The sequence below is a fragment of the Camarhynchus parvulus genome, chromosome 8 (assembly GCF_901933205.1).
Source record: "Camarhynchus parvulus chromosome 8, STF_HiC, whole genome shotgun sequence".
NCBI lineage: Eukaryota > Metazoa > Chordata > Aves > Passeriformes > Thraupidae > Camarhynchus > Camarhynchus parvulus.
Window position 1 is genome coordinate 5,498,359 of NC_044578.1, and position 25,746 is coordinate 5,524,104.

General features: G+C 42.6%; 1 protein-coding gene across 1 annotated transcript; it reads right to left on the reverse strand.

Moving 5' to 3' along the window:
* Positions 1-2,187: 2,187 nt before the first annotated feature.
* Positions 2,188-25,479, reverse strand: PODN (podocan). The gene is given in 12 exon segments (XM_030953374.1): positions 2,188-3,224; positions 4,288-4,501; positions 6,111-6,259; positions 8,556-9,213; positions 11,045-11,160; positions 12,615-12,771; positions 15,000-15,109; positions 19,219-19,283; positions 20,859-20,952; positions 22,437-22,666; positions 22,669-22,686; positions 25,110-25,479. Coding segments are annotated over 11 exon segments (1,863 nt in total). The 5' UTR covers positions 25,195-25,479; the 3' UTR covers positions 2,188-3,224; positions 4,288-4,320.
* Positions 25,480-25,746: the final 267 nt, after the last annotated feature.

Here is a 25,746-nt window from a genome sequence, read left to right on the forward strand (position 1 = left end):
GGGACATCGGGATCATGGTGCTCCTTGCGGAGGGAATCATAGGGTACCACCGGGAGAGCCTCGGCCTTGTGCCGCCTCCGTGCCTCCCCACAGAGGGGCCGCCATGGCCGCGGCCGCTCCTCCCCTCACAGCCGGCGGGACTGCGCCCGTTCCGCTGTGGGGGCTCCGTGGCCCTTTGGGTCAGGAGGGGCCCGCAGCTGTGTGTGTGGGGAGCAGAGGGGAACGGGCTCCCCATCCGGCCCCTCACGGCACGCCGGGGAGGCAAAGGGGGTAACTCCGTGTGGGGAAGGAAAACCCGTGTGGAAGATGCAGCACTCGCAGGCCTTTTCCCTCAGAAATGCCCGAGGAAGAAGACGTGGGGTATCTGGAGGGGCGGTGTGGGGCAGGAGGCGGCGCTGGGTGCCCTCGTGAGGGGCTGGCCGTGGGTCGAGGATCCTGGAGGAATCCAGAGTGAGGGGAGCACGGCTGCAGAGCGGCCCGTCCACATGGCACACACAGATGGGCTGCGTGCCCACCGCCTGAAATAAAAACTCATTATCCACCAGCTATTTTTGGCACCTGATTAATTCTTTATAGCTCTCAAGCTGCATTTGTACTCCTGTTGCTGTGAAAAATCATAGCTCGGAAAAATCCCATTTCCCCCCACTTTGTGCAGTATTCTGTGTAATGAGGGAATATGGCTTTTAAAAGAAAAAACAGCAAATAAACCCAGACCTCAGTCTGCATACAGACCACACAGGAATAGCAAGCATGCACAAATGCATATTTAGGGATAAAATTGCCAACTGACTGTTTTAGAGTTCAAGTTTTCACTATTCATACATCTATCTCAGCCTTAAAACCCTTCTATTCTTCTCTTTCCCAAATCCAGGCAAATTACAGGAAGGAAGTTACATGAAAGCAATGTCTGTGTTGCCTCTTTGTGGCCTAAGAAAAGGCCAACTTCCCAACTCCCATTTTCACTAAAGGAAATAATAAAATTAGAGCCTGTTCCTGGGTCCTGCCATACAAGGTCTGGATTTGACTTCTGGATGATGGGTACCAGCCACAGTCAAAAAATACGTAGGCTTAGTCCCGTGGACTTCTGATGATTCCTCAACATCTCTCATGGCATCTCTTCCTCCTTTAAGAGAAAGAAATAAACTACCATTTTGGCCTGACAGCATTATGTCCAATGTCATAGGTGCTGATAATACCAGGTAAGTGAGGAATAAGGCCTGTGGTTCTCCCTCACCAATCTCTTACAGATCAAAGAATCTTGGAGCATTTGAGGCTTTTACTGGATAAGAGTGGTGGTGGGTTTTTTTTGGTGCGGGGGGGGGGGGGGTGTTGCTGCTGGAAAACAGTGCCCCATTTAAAGGACAGATTCAGTGTGCAGCTACTTGGAACAAACTTGGATAAGTGTTTCCTAACTTTACCTTTATACTATACGCCCCTTAAACTGTAGGTGAGTCTCCTTTGGCAAAGGCTGCTGCTGGCTCGAGAAGCTTAACAGTGCATGTGTCATCCTGACATTTGGGGCCTGATTCTACAGGTTCATCAGACAGACTCTCAAGGGATTCAGAGAAGTCTGAGGCATCTGACTTTTCATAGAATATTAATCCAAGGGACAGAAGTTTGAAGACAATAGAACAGTTCTCCATAAAACCATACAAATCTGCATATTCTCAGCTTGTTCAGGGGTTTAATAAATTGGTCTTTTTCCCAGAAAACTGGCAGAACTTCCACTGGAAGTTTGCTGGAGATGGCTAATTGACTTGAGCTACATTCTGAAGACATTTTACATAGAAATCTATCCCAGCAGTCAGTTGGAAGGATATTTTATTGCTCAGCTGTATAGCTGATATTCAAAAATGTGTGGGTTTTGCAATTTCTGGGGCCAAGCTTTTACTTTTTCAGGAAGCAATCTTTCCTTCTATGATTAATGAGTGTGTTGAATTGTCTAAGGTAGGGAACAACAGCTTGAAATTACTGTCATGAGCTATGGGAAACCAAAGGGAGAGTGTGGAACTAGATCTCCAGCAGGAAAACAGCTGGTAAAAAATTAAGCCAACTGTGTTTCCAAGTCAGTCCTGGAATGCAGTATGAAAAACAACATGTGTTCAATCAGAAATCCTCAAAAGAAGGATTAGCTGCCTCAGATGAAGGACATTATAAGCAACTGAGAAACTTGTACCTCTGTAGGTCTTCTTTTCCTTGGTTTCTTTATTTTCTGATTCCAACAGGAGCTGAGAACACTCAACATCATAAAATAGGAGAAGCTTTAAGGGAGTATGACAGCAAGCACTGTCTCCAGACTTGAACTAAACAAATTTCTTTAGATACTTAATGGTTTTCTCCTAAGACAGCCCACACTCACTAATCTGTTCCATACCATTAGTCTCACTCCTGCCTCTGGGTAGGAATGAGATACACTGCAGAAAATTCTACCACATCCATTAAACTCCATCCTGTCACTCCATCCTCTGATCACATCTTCAGAGACATTCACCCAACTGCCCCATGGGCAAACAACAGCAAGACAGAAACTTTACCAAAGCTCTGGAAGGTAGACATTTTATATATGTATTTATATATATATTCACAAGAGCATTGTTTTATCTTAAAACCTTTCTAAAACAGGAATATACTGCAGGTTTTAGCAGTAGAGATAAAATATTACGGGATCCAGCCTTATTTTGTTTTTCTCATCCAAATATACACATTGTTATAACAGAGAAATAATTGCATCCAGAATTATTACTGCTGCTTGATGACCAAAATGCCTCATACACTGCTCTGCACTTGAAACTACTGCAGATATTCATCTGCCCTGGCCAAGAACAGCTTCTTTTGGGTGGAGGAAAAGAAAAGAGGCATAAACATGGTTCACTTAAAATGCAGTGACAAAAATGGCATTTGAAGGCCTGTGTTCAAAACAGTCCCATATTGTTATTACAGATGGAAACAGCTAGGGAAGAGAAACAGAAGAAACAAAAGCCAGCTTTTGTGAGTTCCAGAGCAATCCCTTATGATCCTGGGTCTTGTATAAGATGATTTGGAAGCTTTGGAAAGGCATTCAGGGTCTCTCCCTGAATAAGGCACTGAAACACACTGTCTTCCATGAGCCTGGCCCAGTGCCACAACAGTTTCTGCATAATTCATTGCACGTTTTGCTAAGTGTTCTCTGGATATCTATATAGATGTATACACATAGACATATATGTATTTTTCCATATGTTTTCCTGCAAAACAGAAAAATGAAATAAGTTACATAATGGAATACAGAATTCAGAATAAGACAAACATAGTACCTGTTGACATGTCACACGTGCCCCAAAACTAAACCAGAGAGGCATTGATTTTGAATGTACCCTAAGTCTGTAGATATAAATTATTTCTTGTTTAACAAAGTTTTCATATAACTCAGCCAGTAGGGCTAATGTTTGACTTCCCAAGTACCTTCTGCCCTTTTCAAGCCCCATCATCTTTTAAGCTTATTAGCACTATTCCTAGCAATTCCTTGTGTCATTCTCAGTGACAAAATGTTGATTAGGGACAAAACTATTTTTTCCCCACCCTTAGGTCTCCAGAAGCAAAGAGCAATCCTGAACCTCATCATCTTTGAATGTAAGATGCTTAAGAGATGCAGTAAATAGATCACTATTCTTATGAAAAGAATGGATATTCTTCAAATATTTTTGTCCTTGTATCTTTTTTTCCTGCAGTTGAAAAGAGATTCAAGTAGAGATGCTATTCTTTCCATAAGAAATACACTAAGTGTAGCATTATTTTTCTCCTCCAAGTGGTCAGTGATTTAAATACTGCCTGGGATAGAGTTTGTAATCTAATGACACATTTAACAGCCACCAATGGGTCTAATCTTACTTTAATTTGCCATCTATTTTTGCCTCATGTCTTCTGCATCAGCAAGCTTCACAGCTTGTTCTTTGTTTTCCTTTTGAAGTAATTGCTTAAAAGTATCATGAAATACCTTTGCATTTTTTATCAGAATTAGTGACCAAGGACCTGCATCTTTAACTACTGCGTCTGCTGTGCCTATAAACAAAAGCCAATAGAACAGGCCATTAAGAAGTCTGATAAAATAGATATATACTGTTTCATTTTACAAAATATTGTATTTTCAACCCTCTTTGATTTGTGACTCCCAGTCATGCTTTAGTGGAAGTCTTTAAGTTCAGGGTTCAGACACTCACTTGTTATGCTTCAATCATGTGTGTAAATTGGAAATATTTACACAAGAGTCTGAAAACTGGGGCCTTAATTTAACTCAACTACAGCTGTTACCTCCCACGTGATGGGATTGTGTGAGTTCACATTTTATCTCCATTCTTCTTCCTCTTCCTCTTCCTCTTCCTCATCTTCCATTTCTTCTTCTGAGTCATCCTTATTCTTTGAACTGTTGCTGAATTCAAGGTTCCCTTCAATATCCAGTACCTGTAAGTGCTTCAGGTTTTGGAAGGTACTTTCTTTCAGTGCTCCAACTGCAATCTTATTAAACCTTAAACAAACAAAAAAGCACCCTTGTTAAAAGAAACACATTTTTATATACAACAGAGAAATCAGGGGACTAAGAGGAAACCATTCTGCAGCTACTCTATACAGATCCAGGTTACTCGAAGTTTACACTGACTCACAACAGCATTCTAGAAGTGCTGACTCCTCTGGATGGGGAAAGAAAGAAAATCATAATATTGGAATTCCTCCTCCACAAATTCTTTCTCTTGCTATTCTCCTTTCTCCTTCCCAGAGAAGAAAGGCATCTGCTTCACAGCCCATATTTTAAAGTATAACTGATTTTTCATAAAATTCTGTGTCATTCCTTGACAGTTTAATTCTTCATCTATTAAACTCAAAACAAAGTAACCCTTTAAACACAAAGCAGTCATTTTTCAGCTGTTATTTGCATTTCCAGGAATACAAATAAACTAATCTGCAGTTTATGAACCTGTCACATATACTGCTCTGTTACTTTTGAACATGCTTAGAATTGTATTCTGTGTAATATTCCATATGTATATTATTGTTTCACAGCACTGCAGTGATTAATGGCCTCCCATTAAAAATACGACTGAGCTTGGGTGGAGTTGCCTCCTGAATATGTTAGCAAAACTGTTTTGCAAATTCCTTTTTTCTTTATATAGAAATATAGAATGTGGCATGTGGTTTCTGGTTCACATCCAAGCATTCACTAAAATCTCATAAATGTGAGCAGCTGAATAGACAGACTGCTCTAATTTACACCAGACTTTGTAATTTTATTTGCTTGGTATGGAATCATTCATCCATAAAGGTATGCTCCAGAACTATTCAGAACTGCAGGGCAGTTTAGCTGCATATAGTCAAAATAAGACCACATTTAGTCTTCTGCAGCCTAGGCTTTTTGAACACAGGCATTGGATCAGCTTAATCATATATTAAGGAATTCATAAATTACTTCTAAATAATATTTTCAATAATATTCCGTCAGATTAGAACTGAATATATTACAGGGACAGATTCCCTTCTTGTGCTATAAATCTCTGCTTCAGTCAGTTGTTACTGTGAGTTTACATTACATGTAAAAAAAGGTCAGTATCTGTCATCTACAAAAACAAAGTCCTCATCCAACTGACAGAGTGGGAAAGAACCCAGCAAAGCCCCTAAACTGGGTTACGTAACTGTCACAGTTGTACCTTGTCACTTGTTTCTGACAAAGCTATCCAGGGAATGCACACAACTCCAAGATTACTCACACACATCTCGCTGGAGGGGGATTTTGTCAAAATCCAGGGCCAACAGACACAGGCAAAGCTGTACTTCTACAAGGGCACTGTAAACTTTTTTCACAGCTGAATATTGGAATATGACATCATGTTAAACATTAATTGCCCAGAATTACTGGCATGCCTCCATTCTAATAAGCATAGAAAAGACAAGCTCTCTTAAAGGAGTTTATTATGTGTATCCATGTTGTTTCTGAGCAGATAAATATAGTTTTGTCACATATTTGTATAAACCAAATATGCTTCAGAAAACAAGGATTTTAAATACTTTCTAAAAAGTAAGCAATTATAAAGTAGATGAAGAAGGAAAAAATCTTGTGTGTTGAAGTGGAAGCTTGACCTTACCTGAGGTAAATCCCCTTTATATTGGGTGTGGATTCAAAAGCATTCTCTGAAACCGTTGTGATCTTGTTGTTCTGGAGATACAGATATTCCAGAGATTCTGGCAGGCCTAATGGGATAGATGTCAGCTGGTTGCCAGCCATGTCTAGTGACTGCAAGGAAGAGACAACAAGGGATCAAATAACTGAATTTAAATATTAGAAACACACCAGAAAGAGATTTAATTTTGAAGTTATATTTATTATAGAATATAATCATTTAATCTACCTCTAATTTGCAGCAAGGTAAGTGTGGCCAAGACAATTCTAGTCTCTTACACTCCTATTGAGCATCCTGATTTCACATGATATGTCATGCTGGTTTGTTTCAGAGTTCCAACATTTCTTTATCTCTGTCCCCAGGCATTAGCCCATGTCTGTTTAAGTAAATTAAAAACAGGCTGGGTTTCAGATATGCAGGAGAATTCCTTGGCATCTGCTACTGCAAACACTTTGCTGGCTGAGGATGGTGATAGGTACAGTTACACATAAAATCATCTGGAAATATTCTAACATGGAGAATGTATGAAGACAGCAGGACTAAAGGTCATGGTCATTTCTCAGATTAATTTTATGCAACAGAATTGATCAATGGAAATGTTTTGTTATCCTGTATTGTAGTCTTTTCATTGCACCAACCTGACATTATTTACCCACTACTCAAAGCCACACTTCTGCAAACAATTGTTCTCATTCCAGTGTTTTTATTCCTCGTTTATAATGCCAGTCTGGAAAACAATTATCATAGAACCATTGAATTGTTTAGGTTGGAAAAAAGCTTTAAGATCATTGACTCCAACTGTTAACCCAGTACTGCCAAGTCCATTATGTAAATGTCTTGCTTTGCAGTTACAGAGTCTCCAGCAATTTCCATGGAAACAGTGTGGACTGAAGTATTTACTAAGTATATGCATGATCAGGATCTTTATGGATGGTTATTTGCCAAATTCACTCCAGTGCAATAACTCAAAAACCAACTGCACAGTTAAGCACTTAATGATAAAAAAGATTCAGCTGGAAACAACCAACAAGAATTAATGCTGTTCCAAAGAAAAGCAACAGCCATAAATGCCCCATTAGTCCAGCAGAACTTTAAGTCTGTGCTATTATCTGAACCCTGTTTAGTGGGAGTGGGGTTTGCTATGGGGATGGCCAGTGGTTGAGTCAGAAACACCTCTGGCTTTACACCGACTGCAAGGAAGGGAGAGTAGAAGGAAAGTTCCACATAATTGTGAATCTGGACCTTTGAGAAGGAAAGCTCATCATTCCAACCAGCAACTCCAGCTACCCAGCAGGGATCATGACCCATTTTTGTTTGAAAATAAAACAACCTACATTTTATTAATGCACTGCAGAAAAGCGATCCCAGCCGTCTGTAATTTTCAATGGCATCTTCCTTCCAGGCTGCTTTGCATGTTAAATATATTTGCTCACACATGTATCAGTGAGGCACCAAACAAATGCAAAAGGTATTATTCAAGCCAGGGACCAAATCTGCAGCTGATGCAAACAGCTCTGCAGACACTGTTGCTGCATTGCTGATTGACATTAACTGAGAAACAAGCTATTGGTTATTCCCAGACACAACAGAAAGGGAAACGTTCCTATAGATTAACGTCAGGATTGTCTGAAAACACACTGGGGGCCAGTGTGACATATGCTACATGTCCTTATCCCTGATCTGTTCAGAGATGCGCACACTTTGCTGTGCAGTGACCTGACCATATGCCCCCTCCATGGCTGCTGTATGACACAGGCAATACCTTTCACTGCAGGAAAGGGGCCGTTGCCTAAGAGGAAATGCAGACAAATCCTTCAGCCGGCGTAACAATTCTGAAAGGTCATTTTGCTCAGCACAAATGTGATTGTTCCTGCCTGCCTTATGGTTTGTGTTTAACTTTCTCCAACAATTAAGCAAATGAGAAGACTGCTGATTGAATCCAGACTCTGAGCTGCTCCCCAGGTGCCTTAGCCAGCTGAGCTGCTAAATCCTACAGCTTGGCTTGTCTGAATATAAGCTGATGTGGGGGCTTTGAGAATTAAGAGTGTTTTTGTTTATGCATTCCTTCCTCCTGCTGTCTCTATTCAGAGCTGATTTTAAATCTTTTGGGAGACGAGCTATTTGAAAGGCCTAATTTCAGTTTTAATGACATTTGCCGATGTTTTTCTGAAAATATAGGACACTGTTAGGATTCAGACACAAAGCTGGACTGGCCAGCAGTGGAAAGTACCCACCTCTGGCACAATAGCACATCATTTCTACTCTAGAAACAGGGTGTGTAGCACTTACAATGCAACCCCAAAACACGAGGACCAAGCACATTTAGTATTGGTGCTACATAATTTGATTTAGGCAGACAGATGAGGATATCAACATCACTAATACAATTAGAGAAGGTGGTGTTTCTACCTGGAGACTGCTGAGTTCTCTCCATGCTCTTGAATAAATTGAATTTACTTTCAGTTTATTGTTGCTCAAATACAGTTCCCTCAGTTTTGTCATCCCAGACAAAGTCCCTTTTGGGATGATGCTTATCTCATTCTCCTTCAGCTTCAGAACCTGCAAGTTCTTTGGGAAGCCAAAAGGCACCGTGTGGAGATTGTTTCCAGAAAGATCCAGGGACTTCAGTTGCCTCAGTTTACGGAAGGCCTCCCGATGGATCTGGGGACTTGTGAGCTTGTTGTAGCTCAGGTTCAGCTCTTCAAGGAAGTAAGTGGTAGCAAAGTCATTCCTGTTGATCTCTGAGATCTGGTTATGAAGTATCATCAGTGTCTTCACTCGCCGGGGCAGCCCGCTGGGGATCCTTTCCAGCATGTTGTTGTACAGGTGGACAGTGTGCAGCTTCTTTAAGCCATGGAAGGCTGAGGGGTGAATACCTCGAGCTTTTAATTTGTTATTGTGGAGCAGAAGGTACTCCAGGTTCTTAATTTGGGTCAAGACATCTCTGTCAATCACCTTAATTGCATTCTTCTCCAGGTGGAGGAGGACGATGTTTCGAGGTAAACCACTTGGGATGTGGGAGAGGTTATTGCTGGACAAATCCAGATATTCAAGACTAGACAATTTCCTTGAGAAAGCAGGAAAGAAAATATTTTGATTCTGCAAGGTGAAACAATAACCAACTTGCTCAAAGACTTTGCAATCTTTGCTTTAGAGCCTTTTACCAGGCACAGCTCCCACTACTGACTGCCCTTTTCTGACTTGTGATATGAGGGATGTGGACACAAAACAGGGAGCTCCCATATTGCCATAAGGGATTAGGACTTGGCACTGCCACTGCTCCCTAGCCACACCAGCAAGAGAACGTGCCAGAGTCCGCAGACACCCAAACTGCCACTGAGCTGAGACCTGGGATCAGTTTTGTAGTCCCAGATAGCAACATATTCATTTCAGTGAACAAATGCCACAAGGAAAATGCCATGGGACCACCACCAGAACACAGAGTTTAGCTCTCAGTTTCACAGAAACAAAGCCTGAGCATGAGTAATTTCTGTCTCAAAGTATTTGCTGAAAGTAAAAGGCGGGTCTGCTTTCTAGATGATGAAATGTTACTTTTATGAAAAGCAGAAATGCTAAGTTAGTGTCCTAGGCTAAGGTAGTGAACTTCTCATGACCCTCCAGTATTATGGAAGTGAGTCAGGGCTAGAGCTGCTTTGTGTAAGCTACTGAATCTGGATTCCATGGTCTCAGTTGAAGCTAAATTAAATCCTCAGACCAGCCACTTATACCAACTGGATATGGATCAGTGGTTGTTCCACAGCCAGGACTGAGGAACCCTGTATTCCCTTGTATTTCAAGTCAGTTTCTCAAATTAGAGTTTTAATCTACTTGACACAGCATAACCCATTGCAGATGACCAGAGAGTTTTCAGGAAACAGGAAGACTAATGTGTTACAGACATTACTTACTGGTTACTACACTGCTGTTCCAGCTATCCAAGCATGCTCGGAATAAACAAATATAATCTTTAGGTAAAATGCTTCACTGCTGCCATTTGTAAGGTTTCCCCAGGATGGGAATATCTTAACAGAAATTACATGTCCAACATGACCTGGAGGTGGACTCAGCACAGATATAGTAAACTACTAAGGGGGGGTTTCTGGGAATGGGAAATGGAAAAGGAAAGCACAGTTTGGTACTGTGTCTGGAGATCAGGAGGGTTTGCAGAACTAAATTATGGGCAGGACCGATTGCGTGGTCTGGATTTTCAGGTATTACAAAGACAGCATTTGGTGCAAGCAGAGAAAAAAAATTATTAAATTTCTGAAGTGCTAAGTCCCAGGCTAAATCTAGGACAGCCAAAGGCTATTTTTGTTGCACCAGTTGGTAGGAAAGCTTTTGCAGCCATCTGGCTCTTGAGCAGTACCACTGCATCCCTGGCTGCTCCAGCAACCACCTGCACTGGGGTACAGCTGGCCATGGGGAATTCACTGCTCTGTGTGTGTGGCTGCTTTCAAGCCACCTTCACAGAAACACACAAGTGGCTCCAGTGAAGATGAAGTTCTGGCTTTAATGCCCAGTGAAGTGCCCTAGAAACTGGAAAGTCCCAGGTAACCTCACTTTTGACTGTTTTGGAAGAGCAGAAAGTAGCTTTCAGTGTTGTTCTAGGTGGCTGTTCCCAGAAGGGACTTAGTACCTGGTGTGACTGGGTCTGTGGCAGGCAGGGAGTGGTCCAGTCTGATGTTCAGTGTTCTGTCTTTTCTATGAAACAATTCTGCAACCACTCACCCAGACCTTTGCTCTTGAATGGCAGCATCTGCATCTAAGCAGTGAAATGCATAACATCATCCAGCTTTGAATAACTTCACTTTCTACTGTATCCTTTGTTCAGTAGATGCACAACTGTCCCAGAGGGGGCAGACAGACACAGAGGTACATAGCACACATCTCAGTCTCACCAGAAAGTTTCGTTGTCCATTCCCTCATTAGACAAGTAGTTATTCTGCAAATACAGCTCCCGCAGCCCGGCAAGCTCGCTGAAGGCTCCTTTGGGAATCTTCTCCAGCTTGTTGCTCTAGAGTCACCAGAAGCATAAAGAACAGTATTTGGCATGAATCAACACAATATTTGGGTTCTGTTCAACTAGCAGGGGCAATTAAACTTCAGAAGGGCTAGACATGAAATATTTAGGGGGCTTTATAATGTGATGGAGAGACTGGACCAGATTCATTTGTCAACTTATATAAAGTAGAAACCAACACAGACAAATTTGGCTGAGTGTCTCAATAAAGAGTAAAAGAAAAAAATCACAACTTAAGTACACCTGACAGATATTTTTGGTCCACTTTTGGCTGCCTCTCATTTCTCATTGTCCTGGTTTTTCCCAGTCAAAATATCAAGGTAAATGTTACTACTGACAGATGGTGCACTTGCAAATAAAACACTCATTTCTCTGCTCATCTCCTCTGTCCTAAACACAGCTGGGGACAGCAGGGAAGGAGACAAGTTGAAAGAGTAATCCTCACAGTGTGTGACCCCTTTGGGAGGTAATGATTATCTGTAAGTGTTGAAAAAATGCAGGGGACAAATAAGTTCATACTTTGGAGAGAAATTCCAGGAATTTAAAGGACTGGACTGGTTGCGTTTACTTTTCTTCAAGCTGAAAAGCCTGTTCTCTAGAAGATTTTAACAGGGGTTCTGGTGAAACCTTCAAGGAAAAAGAGAGCTGGGAGGCAGCACAGAGCTGCCTCCGTCCAGGGCTGATAACAGACTCCAGTCTCTGCACATCCAAGGAGCTGTCAACACTCAGAGCAAGCGGACCCAGGACTCCCCACCGCTGTGGCTCTCCCATTGCTGAGGCTCAGATCTCCAGCTCAGACATGATGAAGTGTTTTTATCAGAATCAGATGACATGGATTCAAAAATGCTGGAGAGCAGTTAACAGCACAGCTCTGCTATTGCATTATGGCTGGAGGAGTTGTAGTAATAGAGAATTCCTGATCCAAACTGAATTGCCAGTTCAGTAGCAAACAGCAGCCACTGGTGCTGAGAAGCAGTGGTCTGTGTGAAATGAGTCAGTGAGCAAAGCCAGTACAGAGTGGGTAAGCAGCCGTCAGGACAAGTGGCATTAGTGGCAGACTTAACTGGGAGGTCATGGAGACATGGCCATGGAATGATGCAGTTCCTGTTCTAATATGTATTAATATTGTTTTATGCATGGAGGAGACCAACAATGCAACCACACAGGGATTTGCAATACATCCCCCTGCAAACACAGAAAGGCATTTCTGCCCCCTGTGAGCGTTCTGGTGATTTGCAAAAACACGCTATTGCTTATGGACGAAAAAGGAAGGAGATGGGGACAGCTACTGCTGAAAATACAGCAAGCAAGCCTTAAAGTGGGCCTGGGGATGTTTCCAGGGGCACTGGGATGTCTTGGCCATGTGGTGTGAAACCCACACTAACACAGTCACAAACCCAAAGGATTTGTCACAGTCCTAAAGGATTATGAAACGTTGTTGCCATTACCTGTAAGTGTAATTTATAAAGTGCTGGAGGGAGATTCTTTGGAACATACTTCAAGAAATTGCTGGACATGATGAGTATCTCCACATTATTAGAGCCATTGAACATATTATCAGGTAACCCAGCATCTGAAAGTTTGTTGTTATGAAGATACACAGATCTGTTGGAAGGAAGCAAAAGATGAAGTTCAACAGATCTGGAGTTTTTGTTTACTGAGAGAAAGCTTAGTTTAAAACTTAATTTCAATATTTTCTTCTTTTTTTGAGATAATTAGATTTGTTTTTAAAATGTGCTTTTTAATTTAGCAAGGGATACAGATGCAAAACCAAATGGTCAGCCCCAATATTCTCTGAAAGTTCTGTCTATTCAAAATCCAAACCTGCACATGAATATAAGTTTCACAAGTGGCCTTAACTTCTTTATAAGAAACTGAGTGCAAGCCTGGGATTTTGCAGTACTTAGAAACACAGAATGTCAGTGTGGGGGCCTCACTCAGAGGCTTAGAATTCATCTCTTTTTAACAGATACGGCCCCACTTTTAACTTCTATTTAGAATTGAGTCTGGACTGCTTGGGCTTACAAAATCAGCCTGGAGGTCTCTTAAGAAAGGATCATCTCTTAACCCTCCATTCTTTCTGCTCCCATGAAGGCTGGAAACACCCTGGGAAACAGTTTCTCTCCACTCCTAGAACTCAGAATAGGATACTGACAGAAAGACAAGAGATTTACTCAGTCTGGCAGACTTTTCTCTTTTCTATGCTTTGGTTTTTAATGAGCCATTGGGATCGAGAGACAGAGTTTCTTACTTTTCCTTTGCCCTTCTTACTTCCAACCTTTAATAATCACCAAATAGTTTCTCCAGATTTTCAGAAACTGATTAATCCTTACACAGGTTTAAATTCTGTACAAAGCAATGTACTTCTATGAATTTATTCCTCCTTTTCACTGGCTTAACTGCTAAATTAGTTCATTTTACTTCTTTTTAACAAAAGAAATTATAGGCTTTTAGTGACTTTGATTACCTCTTCCTTTCCTGTGTTTACCCCCAGATGCAGCAGGCAGCTAAATCTGTAGAGAGAGGTTAAAACTGCAAAAGTGTCAAAGTGAGCTTTTTTAACTTGTTCTTGGATTCTCTACCAGTAGCAGAGAACTTGGCAACATCCTTCTGGAAGGAAGGAAAGGCTCAGTATGGAAATACAATTGTGTGATCACACACTCCAGGGAGTTCAGAGCTACACTGGAAGTATTGTTTACCCTGCATGGTCAGCTGTACTTTTAACTCACAAATATTTGCTTTTCTGAAAAACTTACTCTCCAAATAATCAGTCTGAGATCATGAACTCTGCTGGGGGCAAAAAAACAACTGAAACAACTGTGTTGAGGTTTTATATGAGTAACCTTGGAAATCAATTAGCTCTTACTCTGATTAAAATTCGTGTTCATATAGAAGAGTGTGAAAATCACTTCCGAAAAGTCAAGAATTTTAATATGGAATCAAAACACAGCAGCATTTCCACCTGAGATTAAGGAAGAAAACATGGATAAATCTAGCTTCTTTCATCATGAGATATTGCCAGAAATCTGTGAGTGACTCAGCCCTTTCAGCTTCCAAGAGCCTGAGAGACTAAAGGCCCAGGAAGTGCAGAGCAGCTCCAGCTCTCAATGAATTCAGTGGGAATGGAAAGTTCTTCAGTTCATCACAAGACTGGGCTGTAGGGGCTCAGCTGGGCCAGCTGTAATTAACTGCTTCCAAACCTGGCTGCACAAATTGCTCCCAACAGTTTGGGATGTCTTTGCAGGGTCTGCATAGTGCAGTATGTGGATGCTGCAGATTACTCAAAACCCCTTCAGCAAAGCCCACACCTCACAGGAGGTGGCCTGGGTGCCTCTGGGTTTGACATGGATGTGCTGCTGTCAGTCCAGATGAGAAAATCACAGCCTGAACCTAGCAGAGACCTTTGGCAGCAGATCTGGAATATGAACCCCTTCTGAAGGCACTGAAGTGCTTACCTTGAATAGAACTGAGTTATACTGCACTGAGTATTGCCCTGTCCACCTGAATTTACTTTTAAAAATGAACAGACTGTAATAAAACTAGAGAGTTCTAAACAGCTAATCTCCATTTTGAGAAACTTAATTGTTCTTTTCAACTCAAATACACAAATAAAATGGGGACAACTTCATTTGATATTTGTAGAAATGTCTGGCAGCTAGCAAAAGCTCTTGGAATGTGTTTGTTTGATCTTTCATGCTGGGAATAACAAAGAGTTTCTTTCCAAAAACACAAATAGGCAATAATATAGTTTAGCCAGATATTTTCTTATCACCCACCAACTGCATCCAAGCAGTGGCAGAATACCAGTATTGTTTTATTTCCCAATCCCTTACCTCAAGTTTGGTTTCTGTCCAAATGTGAGTCCATATATCTTAGTGAGATAATTGGCTGCAAAATCTGCACTGATCAAGGTATTTGGTAGGAATTTTGGAGCCACGGTTAGCTGAAAAAGAAATATACAGGAGAGTTCCAATGAAATGTAGCAAATGTTTTAACCAAGTATTAGAGCAGCAGCAAAACACTTTCAAATTTATCTTCCTGAAACAGGCAAAGATAAATTAAACTGAATGTAGATTTCATGAACAAAAACAAATTGTCCTCACTCACTAATCTCTCCAGGAAGGAGACAGACTTTTGCTCTAAGATATGAAAATGTTTGTTTTGGTTGGAAGGGTCCTGTCTCTTTTTGGTGGAAGAAATCAAGAAATTGTTATTCAGAGAGCAAACACTTTGCTTATTATTGTTCCTAATTCCTCAGTCTGCTGTGCCAAAAATCTCCAACCCCCCTCACAGTGACCTAGTGCTCATTCTCTTAGGAAAGTGTATTGTGGAGAGGAGATGTCACTTCACACCTCTGCTCCACTGCAGCCATTTATGATGATCTCTGCAGGGGGGATTCAGGCTCCCAAAGAACAAGGACACTTCTGAGCCAAATGATGGAATATTGAATGGCACTTCAAAGCAGAGGGTACAGCAATACCTTGTTCAATAAACCAGTGATGGATCAGGAAGTACAGAAGGCCCTGTTCTCAAAACTTTATAGCTGACAACAGGTATAGAACTGAATGTGTTGCTCTTGTTGCTGTTTTATCAGTGATTTTAAAAGCTAACCCTAGAAACACCTGCATCTGAACGAATTGGTGGAGTAAAAAGCAATGATCAAAGAAAGCTCAGTTTTAGAGAGCATCCAGGTAATACAATAGCCGGGATCACTCAGTGGCTGCTAATAACAAAGTCATTCACGCACAAACCAAGAATACAGCTTACAATCCAGGCTGGATGGGGGACAGTTTTCTGGCAAGCATACACCCAGAAGCTTTATGCATCAAGATAAAGCCCTTGGGAAACAAATTTTTAACACAATGCTGTACCAGATGATCCTTGAGTAGAGAAGACAATGGACTGCAGTCAGCAGGTGCAGCCACCCTGGTTACAGGTGTTCACTGCAGTGCTAATGAGACCACTCTCTGTTTTATGTGCACTCCAAAGGCAGATACTGAATTCTTTGAGATCAGGATGGGAGACTGGGGCAATGGAAGGGATTGCCTTCTAGCCTGAAGTTCATGGAATCTCTAATCTTCCTCACAGCTCTGTTGTGTGAAACAGAACCTGGTCCTTTCAGCCTACAAAGCACAGCAAGACTCACATAATGAGAAATCATATTTTTCAAACTTTTATTACCATAAAACTGCAGTGTGTTATGAATAATAGTGTAAAACCAAAAATATCTAAGATATGAACAGTGTGAAAGAAGAGACACTTTATTGGAGAATTGCCTAACCCAAGCCTTAAACTATGTATTTATCTAAAGGCTGCCTACACCCCTCTCTACTGGTATGTTGAGAGTGCATTGATGAACTCCATCCATGATCTTCCAATTTACTGGACTCATAAAACAGTCTTTAAAAAAAAAACAACATTATTTACTGGTTTTAATTTTCAGCTGTCCCAAAACTTCCATCCTTAGCCTGTCTTAAACATTTGTGTGTCACAAACACACAAAAAAGATCTTTCCCACAAATCACACTTCTGTCAGCATTTCCAGATGGTTTGTGAGCACTGGAATGAGCCATTCTGCATATTCCTGCAGCTGCTCTTGGCTTTGGTGGTAATCTCTCACCTCCTGATCTGGGAGATACGATTTCAGGGAGCTGGATAAAAGCACTCATCTCTGACTGAGAAGCTCTGACAGTGCCTCAGAAAGAAATAAGTCTCTGCCTTGATGTAGCACTGACAATTCAGACACAGGAAACAAGACTTAATGATTTTCATACACAGTGGTACATTAAAGCTTTTCTCCAGTCAATTAGGTCATAACTTTTGTACAAAGCAAAGGGCATGGCTCAGACATGTGAAATGAGAGACATCAGAACCACAAGAAAGAGGAAAGAGAAAAAGATGTTTAATCCAAAAAGAGTTTTCACTTGCTCAGGATTTTGCTTTGGCATTTCAGCACTTGGTCATGAGACCGATTTTCACTGATTACCTTCTTGAAGGATTCATGCCAGATTGTTTTAAGTGTTAGCAAAAATAAAGTTGACTTGAGTAGTTTTGTCTAATTTATTGCCTAACAAGAAGCAATCTGCCATTTCTCCTACTGCAATTTTCATTCAACTTTCCTGCTGCACCTTCCTTTCCATAGAGTGTTTATCCACTGTTAACTAATGAATTCAGAAGGTTAATACAAAAGTCATTATCAGATTTGAATTGCTCGGATTTTTCTTGCTTGGATGAAGCTTTGATAAAACCAGAAGTGCTGGATTGAGGTGAATCCCATATCACTTTGAGGATACGGGGAAATGTTAACCTTCTGTCACCAAAATCACCTGCTTATAGTCAATAATGACAGCTCAGGATCTGGTCTATCCTTTGGTGGAACAATTTCTCTCATTAACAAGGTTTACTGTGCACTCTCTTTGAGAGATACAAAACACAAGAGTGGGGTGAAAAACTAAAAAGGAAACTACAGCATCCACTCTTTTCTTGAAGTATTTGTTACTCACAGGCCACAGAAGGCTTTTAGTCTCTTACATTTCTTTTCTCTGACCAACTGTGCCAGTTTAATGAAAGATGATTTAGCTACATCTGATGGGATCACAATGGAAGATAAAGCAGCATTAAGATAATCCATAAAACAAGAGGCAAACTACCAGCAAATCCCTGCTCTCCTCCAGACACCACAGTAACTTGATCCCCAGTGTTTCCTGCTGCAGAGGAGATGCAGTCTGAAGCCAATCTGGTTTGTCCTGGCTTGTGATTTATAAAGAAATGTGTTATTTTTGCGGGTCCACAACTTCTCACTGTAACTACTTGTGACATTCGCTGATGTTTGCAATTTCTTTTGGGACTCTTTTCTCTCTGCAGCAAAGCCAGAAAAACCAAACACTTTGTTTTGTTACACAGGGAAAATCAGAGTGCTAGGCTCTGGAATATTAGTCACAGTCTGGCTTGTTCCTTTTTATGGAGTTATTAACTGCCAAGATTGTTACATGGAAATGGTGCTTGAAAGAGAGAAAAGAACACAATGTTACTGTACTAAGGAATGGGTTCTATTCTTAATCACTCCATACAGAAATGTATGGAGTGATTCTGAATGTGTCTTGGCCTGACTGAAACCTGAATGTGGCCACATGTATTTAATCAGAACATCAAATGGTCCCAGATTTTAAGAGGATAATAAAATATATATACAGACATGCAGAGAGAGAGAGAGGGTGGGATGGAAGGGCAGGATTTCTGTAGACAAAGAAGCTCTGCCTGATGTTTTAACTTATATTTTTCTGTGGATCCTAATTTCTTCTGTAGCAAATATTTGTGGACAACCACTGGGGATAAAGGAAGCCATAACAGGAACCACCCAGATGCAAGGGTATGAGAAGCTATTTCATTTCCTAGCTTTGGCAGGAAAGATGTGCTTCTGTCAATACGTCCAACCTGGGTCACAATAGGAAAGCACCTGGGATCTTCTCCATCAAAAGAAGAAATTCAGCTCCTATCACCGCAGCTAAAAGAATAAATTAATGACTGGCACAGTTTCACTGTGTGGGGGTTTACTCTCCCCATATCCAACCTAATTAGAATAGGAGTCAGGGAAAAATGCATAGGGAAAATGCAAGGAAAAATGCATTTTTACAGATCTTCATGGTTCAAACACAGGCACTAGGATGTGTTTGTTCACAATTTTTTCAACCAGCCTCATCTGATAAGGCAGCATTTCATATAATTACCCAACATACAGGCAGGAACCAAATCTGCATGCAGCTGACCCAAAGCCTACTGAAGTCAGTGGTAATTTATGCATGCAGGGGCTTTCTGTACCTCCCTACACAAAGGAATCTTTTCACCAGGTGCACAAATAAAAAAGTGTTCAAAATATACCTGCATGTGTAGCCTCTAAACCTCACATACTGTTTTGACCTTAGATGAACCTGCATTAGAATATCATTTTAGCACAGTTTTACTTATGCAGTATATACATTTTAAAAGAATTGACAACTTGCTCATTTAATTTTCAGAACCCAAAAGGTTCTGAAAGGCTTCAGAGCCTCTTACCTTATTGTTTGCCAGGTACAAGTAATTCAGATTCTCCAGATGCTCAAATGCTTCCTCTGGCAACCCTTAAAAACAGGAATAACTAATCAGTAACATCAGCACCTTACTGCCTTTCTGAGTGAAAATACCACAGGGCAGCTTTCCCTCTCAGTATCTTCCATGTGAGATTGAAACACTTTTTATAGCCACTGAACCAATCTGATTCAGACCTAATGGTATCTCTTTTAATTGGAAAAAGAAAAAAACAAACCCACAAACCAAATCGAACAATACACACTTGTTAAGAGCAATGGAGGACTATTTAAAACCCTGATCACACAAGGCTTGTGGCCAAGCCCACTGGCAGGTGTCAGGTACAGAGCTGTGCAGATCTGCTCTATGGCTGATTATCAGTGCCTGCAGCAGCTACACTATCTATGAGAACCTTCTCCTGTAATTTGCATAAGATTCTGCAAGTCTTTTTTCTTGCAAGGATATAATCTGAGGTTGCTTAGTGATCAGATCAACCTGATGAATGACTATATTGCTAAAATAACCTGCATGTCACAACCCTTCTCTTGCTCTGCTCCTCCACAATTCAGGTATCCAAACAGTAACCAGCTCAGAGAGCTGGTCCAACTCAGGGCTTATCCTCCCCCAATAATTATTTATTTTCAGCTGAGTCACTCCACATCCAGCTGATGACAAAAGCACAATTGCTGTCACAATGGAAAGCCTGCTGGAAAGCCTGCAAGAAAAAATTTCACCTGGCAGTTGTCAAAGACAAAGCTATTTTCCATGTCCAAACATGTTGGAAACTCAGGGCTGCACTGAAGTTTGTGAAAGAAAACATGAAGGCCCAAAGGTAATAGTGTCAAAGGCTGGATATTATAAGCACAGCTTTCCCTGTGCTATGTAAGATTGCTGTGCCTTGGGGCCCATGTATAACATGCCCACATTCTCAATAAATGTTCTTCTCTGTCATTTCAGTAAAGATAAAAAGAGCATTAAGATCAAGTGGGTGACACATAAATTAATAATAATTACATCTTTTGTATCCCATATCCTCCTCTCTTACTGTTTACTCCAATTCCTCTGTTTCTTTTACTTTCCTCACTAAACCCCTTGATAAGATTCTCTAATAAGCATGAGACTGAACAAGAAAAAACCTGCTTACAAAAATCGAAATGGTTTGAGAAGGGTAGAAATGTCCTAATTTGCATTATACATATAAATTCATACCAAATTTGACAAGGACAAAGCTGGCCCAAACTGCCCAGCCTGACTAGACTGAACTAAACAAGGTCATTCAGGAGGAAATCATTCAGCATGTGGACGTTTCTGGTTCTCAAGTGCATTGCATGGAAGTGCCTGTGGGAGCAGAGGGAGTTTCCTGGATGAGGAGATCTCACGCCACAGTACACGAGCTGCTGCCAGGTCTCCTCCACTGCTTCAGCAGGGCTGCATTCCTCCACACTGAGTATTGTGTTTCAGATGATAAAGTGTCTCCATGCTCTGTGTGATGGCCAGAGGAGTGAGGCTCACAGCAAACCACTCCAACCAAGCAATCCATCACCCTGGCTTTCCTTATCAGCTGCCACTGGCCTCATTGCATAAGCTGCTGCTCTGGAGGCACAGGCTCTGTCCACCCCATGGCTCACCTTTTGAAGTCAGCCTGTTGTTTTGCAAATTGAGAGTTTCCAGTCTATAAAGACGAGCAAGCTCTTCTGGAAAGATTTCTTCTATTTGGTTATTCTAAGAAAATGGAGAGTATTAATCATCAACAAAGTAATCCAAAAAGGATCCCAGTAAACTCAGACTGTGAACTTCAATAAAATCTGGAAGTGAACCCACCATGTCAAATCCCTGTCAAGACTTCTCTCATAATGAGCCAAACTCAGATCTCAAACCAAAAACATCCAAACCCAGGAGCATTTGAAAGCCTGACTTCTGCTCATCTCCAGGAATATCCAACTTATGCACCAGCAGTGCACAAAGAGTGTGATTATGCCTGGCAAGGCCCACAGTTCATCTGCCACAGCCAAACCTTGTAGCTGCAGCAAAGCATTTGTTACAAGGTTGGCATGGTGGATTTCCAAGCTTATGGCTTCTGTTATTCATGGAATGTTTTAAAAGCCACTGGTGACGGGCAGGGAATGTCAAACCAGGCTCACTTGCACTGGTTGTGCTGTCAGGGATGACTGCCATCAGATTTTCATTAACATGCTCACTAACATTCCAGCCATTAATGAGTGGTTCTAGCTTCAGCATCCAGGGGACCAGTCAAGGACCCACTGTTCTGGAAGCCAGTGCACAGAAAGTGACAGCTGCAGCTCCAAAAAGCTTCTTTCTTTTGGTAGCAGAGGCAGGAGCCATGGCTAACACGCGCCTGGGACAGATCTGCTGAGGAAGGTGCCAGCTTACATTACACATTTTCTAACTGAAAAACTCTAAACAAAATCTGCACTTCATCCATTGGACAGAATTGACAGATGGGAGCAACAAACCAAAAGCAGTTGGTGAAGGACCAGGCACTGAAGACCTCAAGCACTGCCATTGCTCCAGGGAGGCACAGCCACAGGGCTGCCATGCTCTGGCCCTTCAGGTGTCAGAGCAGGGAAAGGACACCCGCCCAAATGCTGGTCACAGGAATCAAGTAACTAAGAGCAGAGCATAGAAACCTGCTGACAGTCTAGGACACCCTGATTCTTCTTCCTGAAGCTGGAATCTCACATCTTATATGACCTTTTCATGACAAGACATGAGGTGTCTGGAGCAGGACCACTTGCTGTAGGCATGACACTAGGCATGATGGGTGGCACTGGCCATGTCACACCTGCTCCTTGCTGAGTCCATGTGCTGCAAGGAGAGGTGGGACAGCGGGGGACACGGGTTGGCCCTGCTCTGGACTGGCTCACTGTGTCGGAACTGACACCATTCTGTCCAAAGAATTCTCTGTCATTTAGCCCATAGTCTTCCAAGACACCTCGAAATGGAAGGGCTCAACCAGAAATTTGGGTTGGCCAAAGGAGAAACTAGAAATTGTTGGTTTGGACAAAATGAGAGACTGTGGAGCTCGTTTTCCCCTCCCTGGATGTGAGGGGAGAGCATGCCGATAACCAGGAGCCGGGCCTGCTGCACCTGCTGCTCCCGCCGGGAGCCGAGGAGGGGCTGAGGGAAGGATCCAGGGTTCAGGGCCGGAATGAGGGCACGGGAGGGGCGATGGATCGCGCCCTTACCTGCAGGGAGAGGTGGTTGGTCAGCTCGGGCAACAGCAGCGGGAACTCCTTGAGGTCGATGCCGCCGCAGTCCACGACGCCCTCCTGGGTGCAGCCGCAGTCGCGGGGGCAGGCGGGGCCGGGGCCGGGCCCGGGCCGCCGCCGCTCCGGGCCGCCCTCGGCGAAGTCGCTGTCGGCGGCGCAGCCCAGGGCCAGCAGCGCCGGCAGCCCCAGCAGCGCCAGCAGCGCCCGCCGCCGGCGGGCATCGCCCCTGCGGGCCGGACAGCGGGTCAGCCCCGCGGGGCAGCGCCCGGCCGAGCCCCACAACCCCGGCTCGGCCGAGCCCCACAACCCCGACCCGGCCGAGCCCCGCCACCCTGGCCGAGCCCCACAACCCCGGCCGGGCCAGCCCCGCCACCGCCTTCCCGCTCTCCCGGGGCGCTTTCGCGGCCCCTCAAGGCGCTCCGGGGACTGCGCTGCCCAACCAGTGGGTCCCGGTACAGCCGGCGGCCCGGCAGCATCCCCCGCACCGGCCCCGACTCCCCGAGATATTTATTGCTTTTTTTCATATTGAGAAATGCCAGATGATCCCCCAGATGTAGGGAAGAGGTTATGCTATGTTAGTTCAATGTCGTACTGTTCCTCACAGTTTTCCATAGGAAGAAACTCTTCTCGTTTTTTAAACATAAAGGCTGGTCAGGAGTGATTCTCAGAGGAGTTGCTACACGTGCATCGAACAATAACAAAATCTTGCAGCTACTGAAAACAGAACGGGCTTCCTATGGATTTTGGACAGTGCTGATCTTAACCTAAGACACTTGGCTAATGTTCAGCTTTTATCTTTCTGGCAGCAGGTTAAAATAGTCCAAACAGAAGTTGAGTATCTACGGAAGCAGCCAGCTGGCCCTAACCCAGCCCCCTCGGTCCCACTTGCTGCCCTTCTCAGATTTCATACATAAAGGTTTGCAGTCAGAGCTGGTTATGGCTTGTCATTTATCCTCTCAACTATTTTTTCACAGAAGGATTTGACAGCAATGAGAAAGACTTAGGCTGATCTTTTAGGTGAAAAGGCACAACGGATTCATGACCTCATCAAATAAATACTCTCTTCACCTCTGCTAACCCAGATTCCTTCTTTGCATCAGAAACAAGAATCCCAGACTGGCAGCTGTCAGAACTGTATCTCCATTTACATCATTCACAAGTCTTTGCAGCTTTGCACCAGGAGCTCTCACAGAGAATTTGGATGCTTGGGAAGCATTGGAGATGTCCTGCTCTCAGTCATAGCCATTAAAGTCTTAAGTAATTTTTTTAAACACTGACTTGTACTTGAAGAAATGGGAGCAAGTGAGACTACAGGGCAGAGCATCCCAAAACATGGATGCTGGTTTTGCTTTAGTCCTGTCTTTGCTACAAACATGCTGGGTGGGTGATTTTAAGCATTGTGTGCTTGATCTCTCTTTTACCTATTCCACTATTTTACAGCTTCCATATCTGTAATAGCTGAATATAATGAAATTCATCTCTTTTATAGAATTTTTTCTTGTATGGCAGATATTGACACTGAGGCCAAAACTGGCCATATGAGAATGCCAACAGTAGATTAGTAAAATCCTTAGTATTTGGTGACCTAATCTCAGAAAATATTTCAGAAATCTTAGAGAAAATAATCTCAGAAAGCATTTCAGATCTGTAAGAAAGTATTTTTCCTATATAACAGCTCAGCCTTACAGATACTTGCCAAAGAAACTATAGACAGAAAACCTTGCATGTTCAGGTCTCAATCAGCTCTGCTGTAACAGGATCAACAGTCTCAACACTGTTCCCATAGCACAGTTACATTGTGGTTTTTCTTGGGCTCTCTATGTTTGCAACATGCTGCTTTTCCACTTCTGTTGCTGAAAAGATGTTAGAAAACTAACATGAAATATTCTATGTATTGCACACTACGATTTTGGGGTGATCTCACCCCCTTATCCATATGCAAGTGTCTGCTACAATGCCTTTGGAGGGAGTGCTGCTCTAGCACAGGAAGACACTTTGGATAGAGGAACATCTGTGTACATCTGGAGTGCAGGCAGTAAAACCAGGCATGATGGTGATTTTCAAAGAAAGGCTGAAATAACTCACTCTACTTCAGCTCATTCCCATGGGCCTGATTCAAAACCTTGTTAAGAAAGCTTCTAAAGGAGTAGCTCAAAATCTACTAGAAAGAGTCAGTCCCCTTCCCTTGCTGTAGGTGGGCTTTGGAGCAGGTCCTGCCACCCAAAGACTGAAGTGACCCTGAAACCAGCTCAGGGGTTTCTGTGGCTGCATCTTTCTGAGTCCAGACACAACTGATACCTGCACTTCAGGGCCTCACAGCACAGGAGTGCTACAAAAGGCACAGTCTCAAGAGGTAAACTGAAGTTTCAGGAGTTACTGAATGCTTCTCAGTGATTACAGTGCTCCCAATAAACAGAATCACTTTCAAAATATCTCATCTCTGTTATCTATTATTCCCCACACACATTCTCACAGGACACACACACACAGATAGAAAAACATTCACAGAAGGAGAAGTTTCTCCTTCAAAATCAACAGGTTAACTGAATTTGTTACAGTGAGTATCCTTGCTAAAAGCTACAGCTGAAAGGCAGGCTGCTGCTGCAGGTTGTCTGACAAGCCAGCTTTAAAAAAAACAGAAAAACTCACCTTTGCTGTCAGAAATTAGATGAATGGAGAAGAACATTTCTCTTGCCCCCACAGGCTCTCTCAGCTCATGCCATGTCAGTAACATGCACTGAGCTCAGAGTGAGTCTCCCCTTTCCAAGCCAGATCCTTTCCAGATGTGAGCTGCAGAACTGGAGAGAGTAACAGGCAACCCTCTACCAGTGAGAGCTTCCTGCACTTCCCAGCGAAATCGGAGAGGAATTTTCCAAAGTCACCATATAGGAAAATGTGAGTAGGAAAGAGGAAGCAGCTATGGCCTGAATATAAAGACTTGGGAAATAAACAATCTCCCACTACTTTTGTCAACACAGTTTGTAAGATCTGTGAGCAAAGCCAAGAGCCAGCATGCAGGAATTGGCAGAAGAGAGGCAGAGACAGTGTGTGTGCTTCTGCATTTCACTGCAGGACACTGGAGCTGCACCATTACTACATCTTTGAGTTTAGCTGTATTCAACCCAAATCTCAATTCCAGGTGGGAATGTGCTCCCATTCTCTGGGGGTCTGGTTCAAATTAACTAGGAACAGATAGATCAGCAGGTTTTCTTGCATTTTATCTCCTTCCCCTTTAACTCTCCTTCCTTTTCAACACATTAACTGATCTTTGGAGACCAGGGATCAA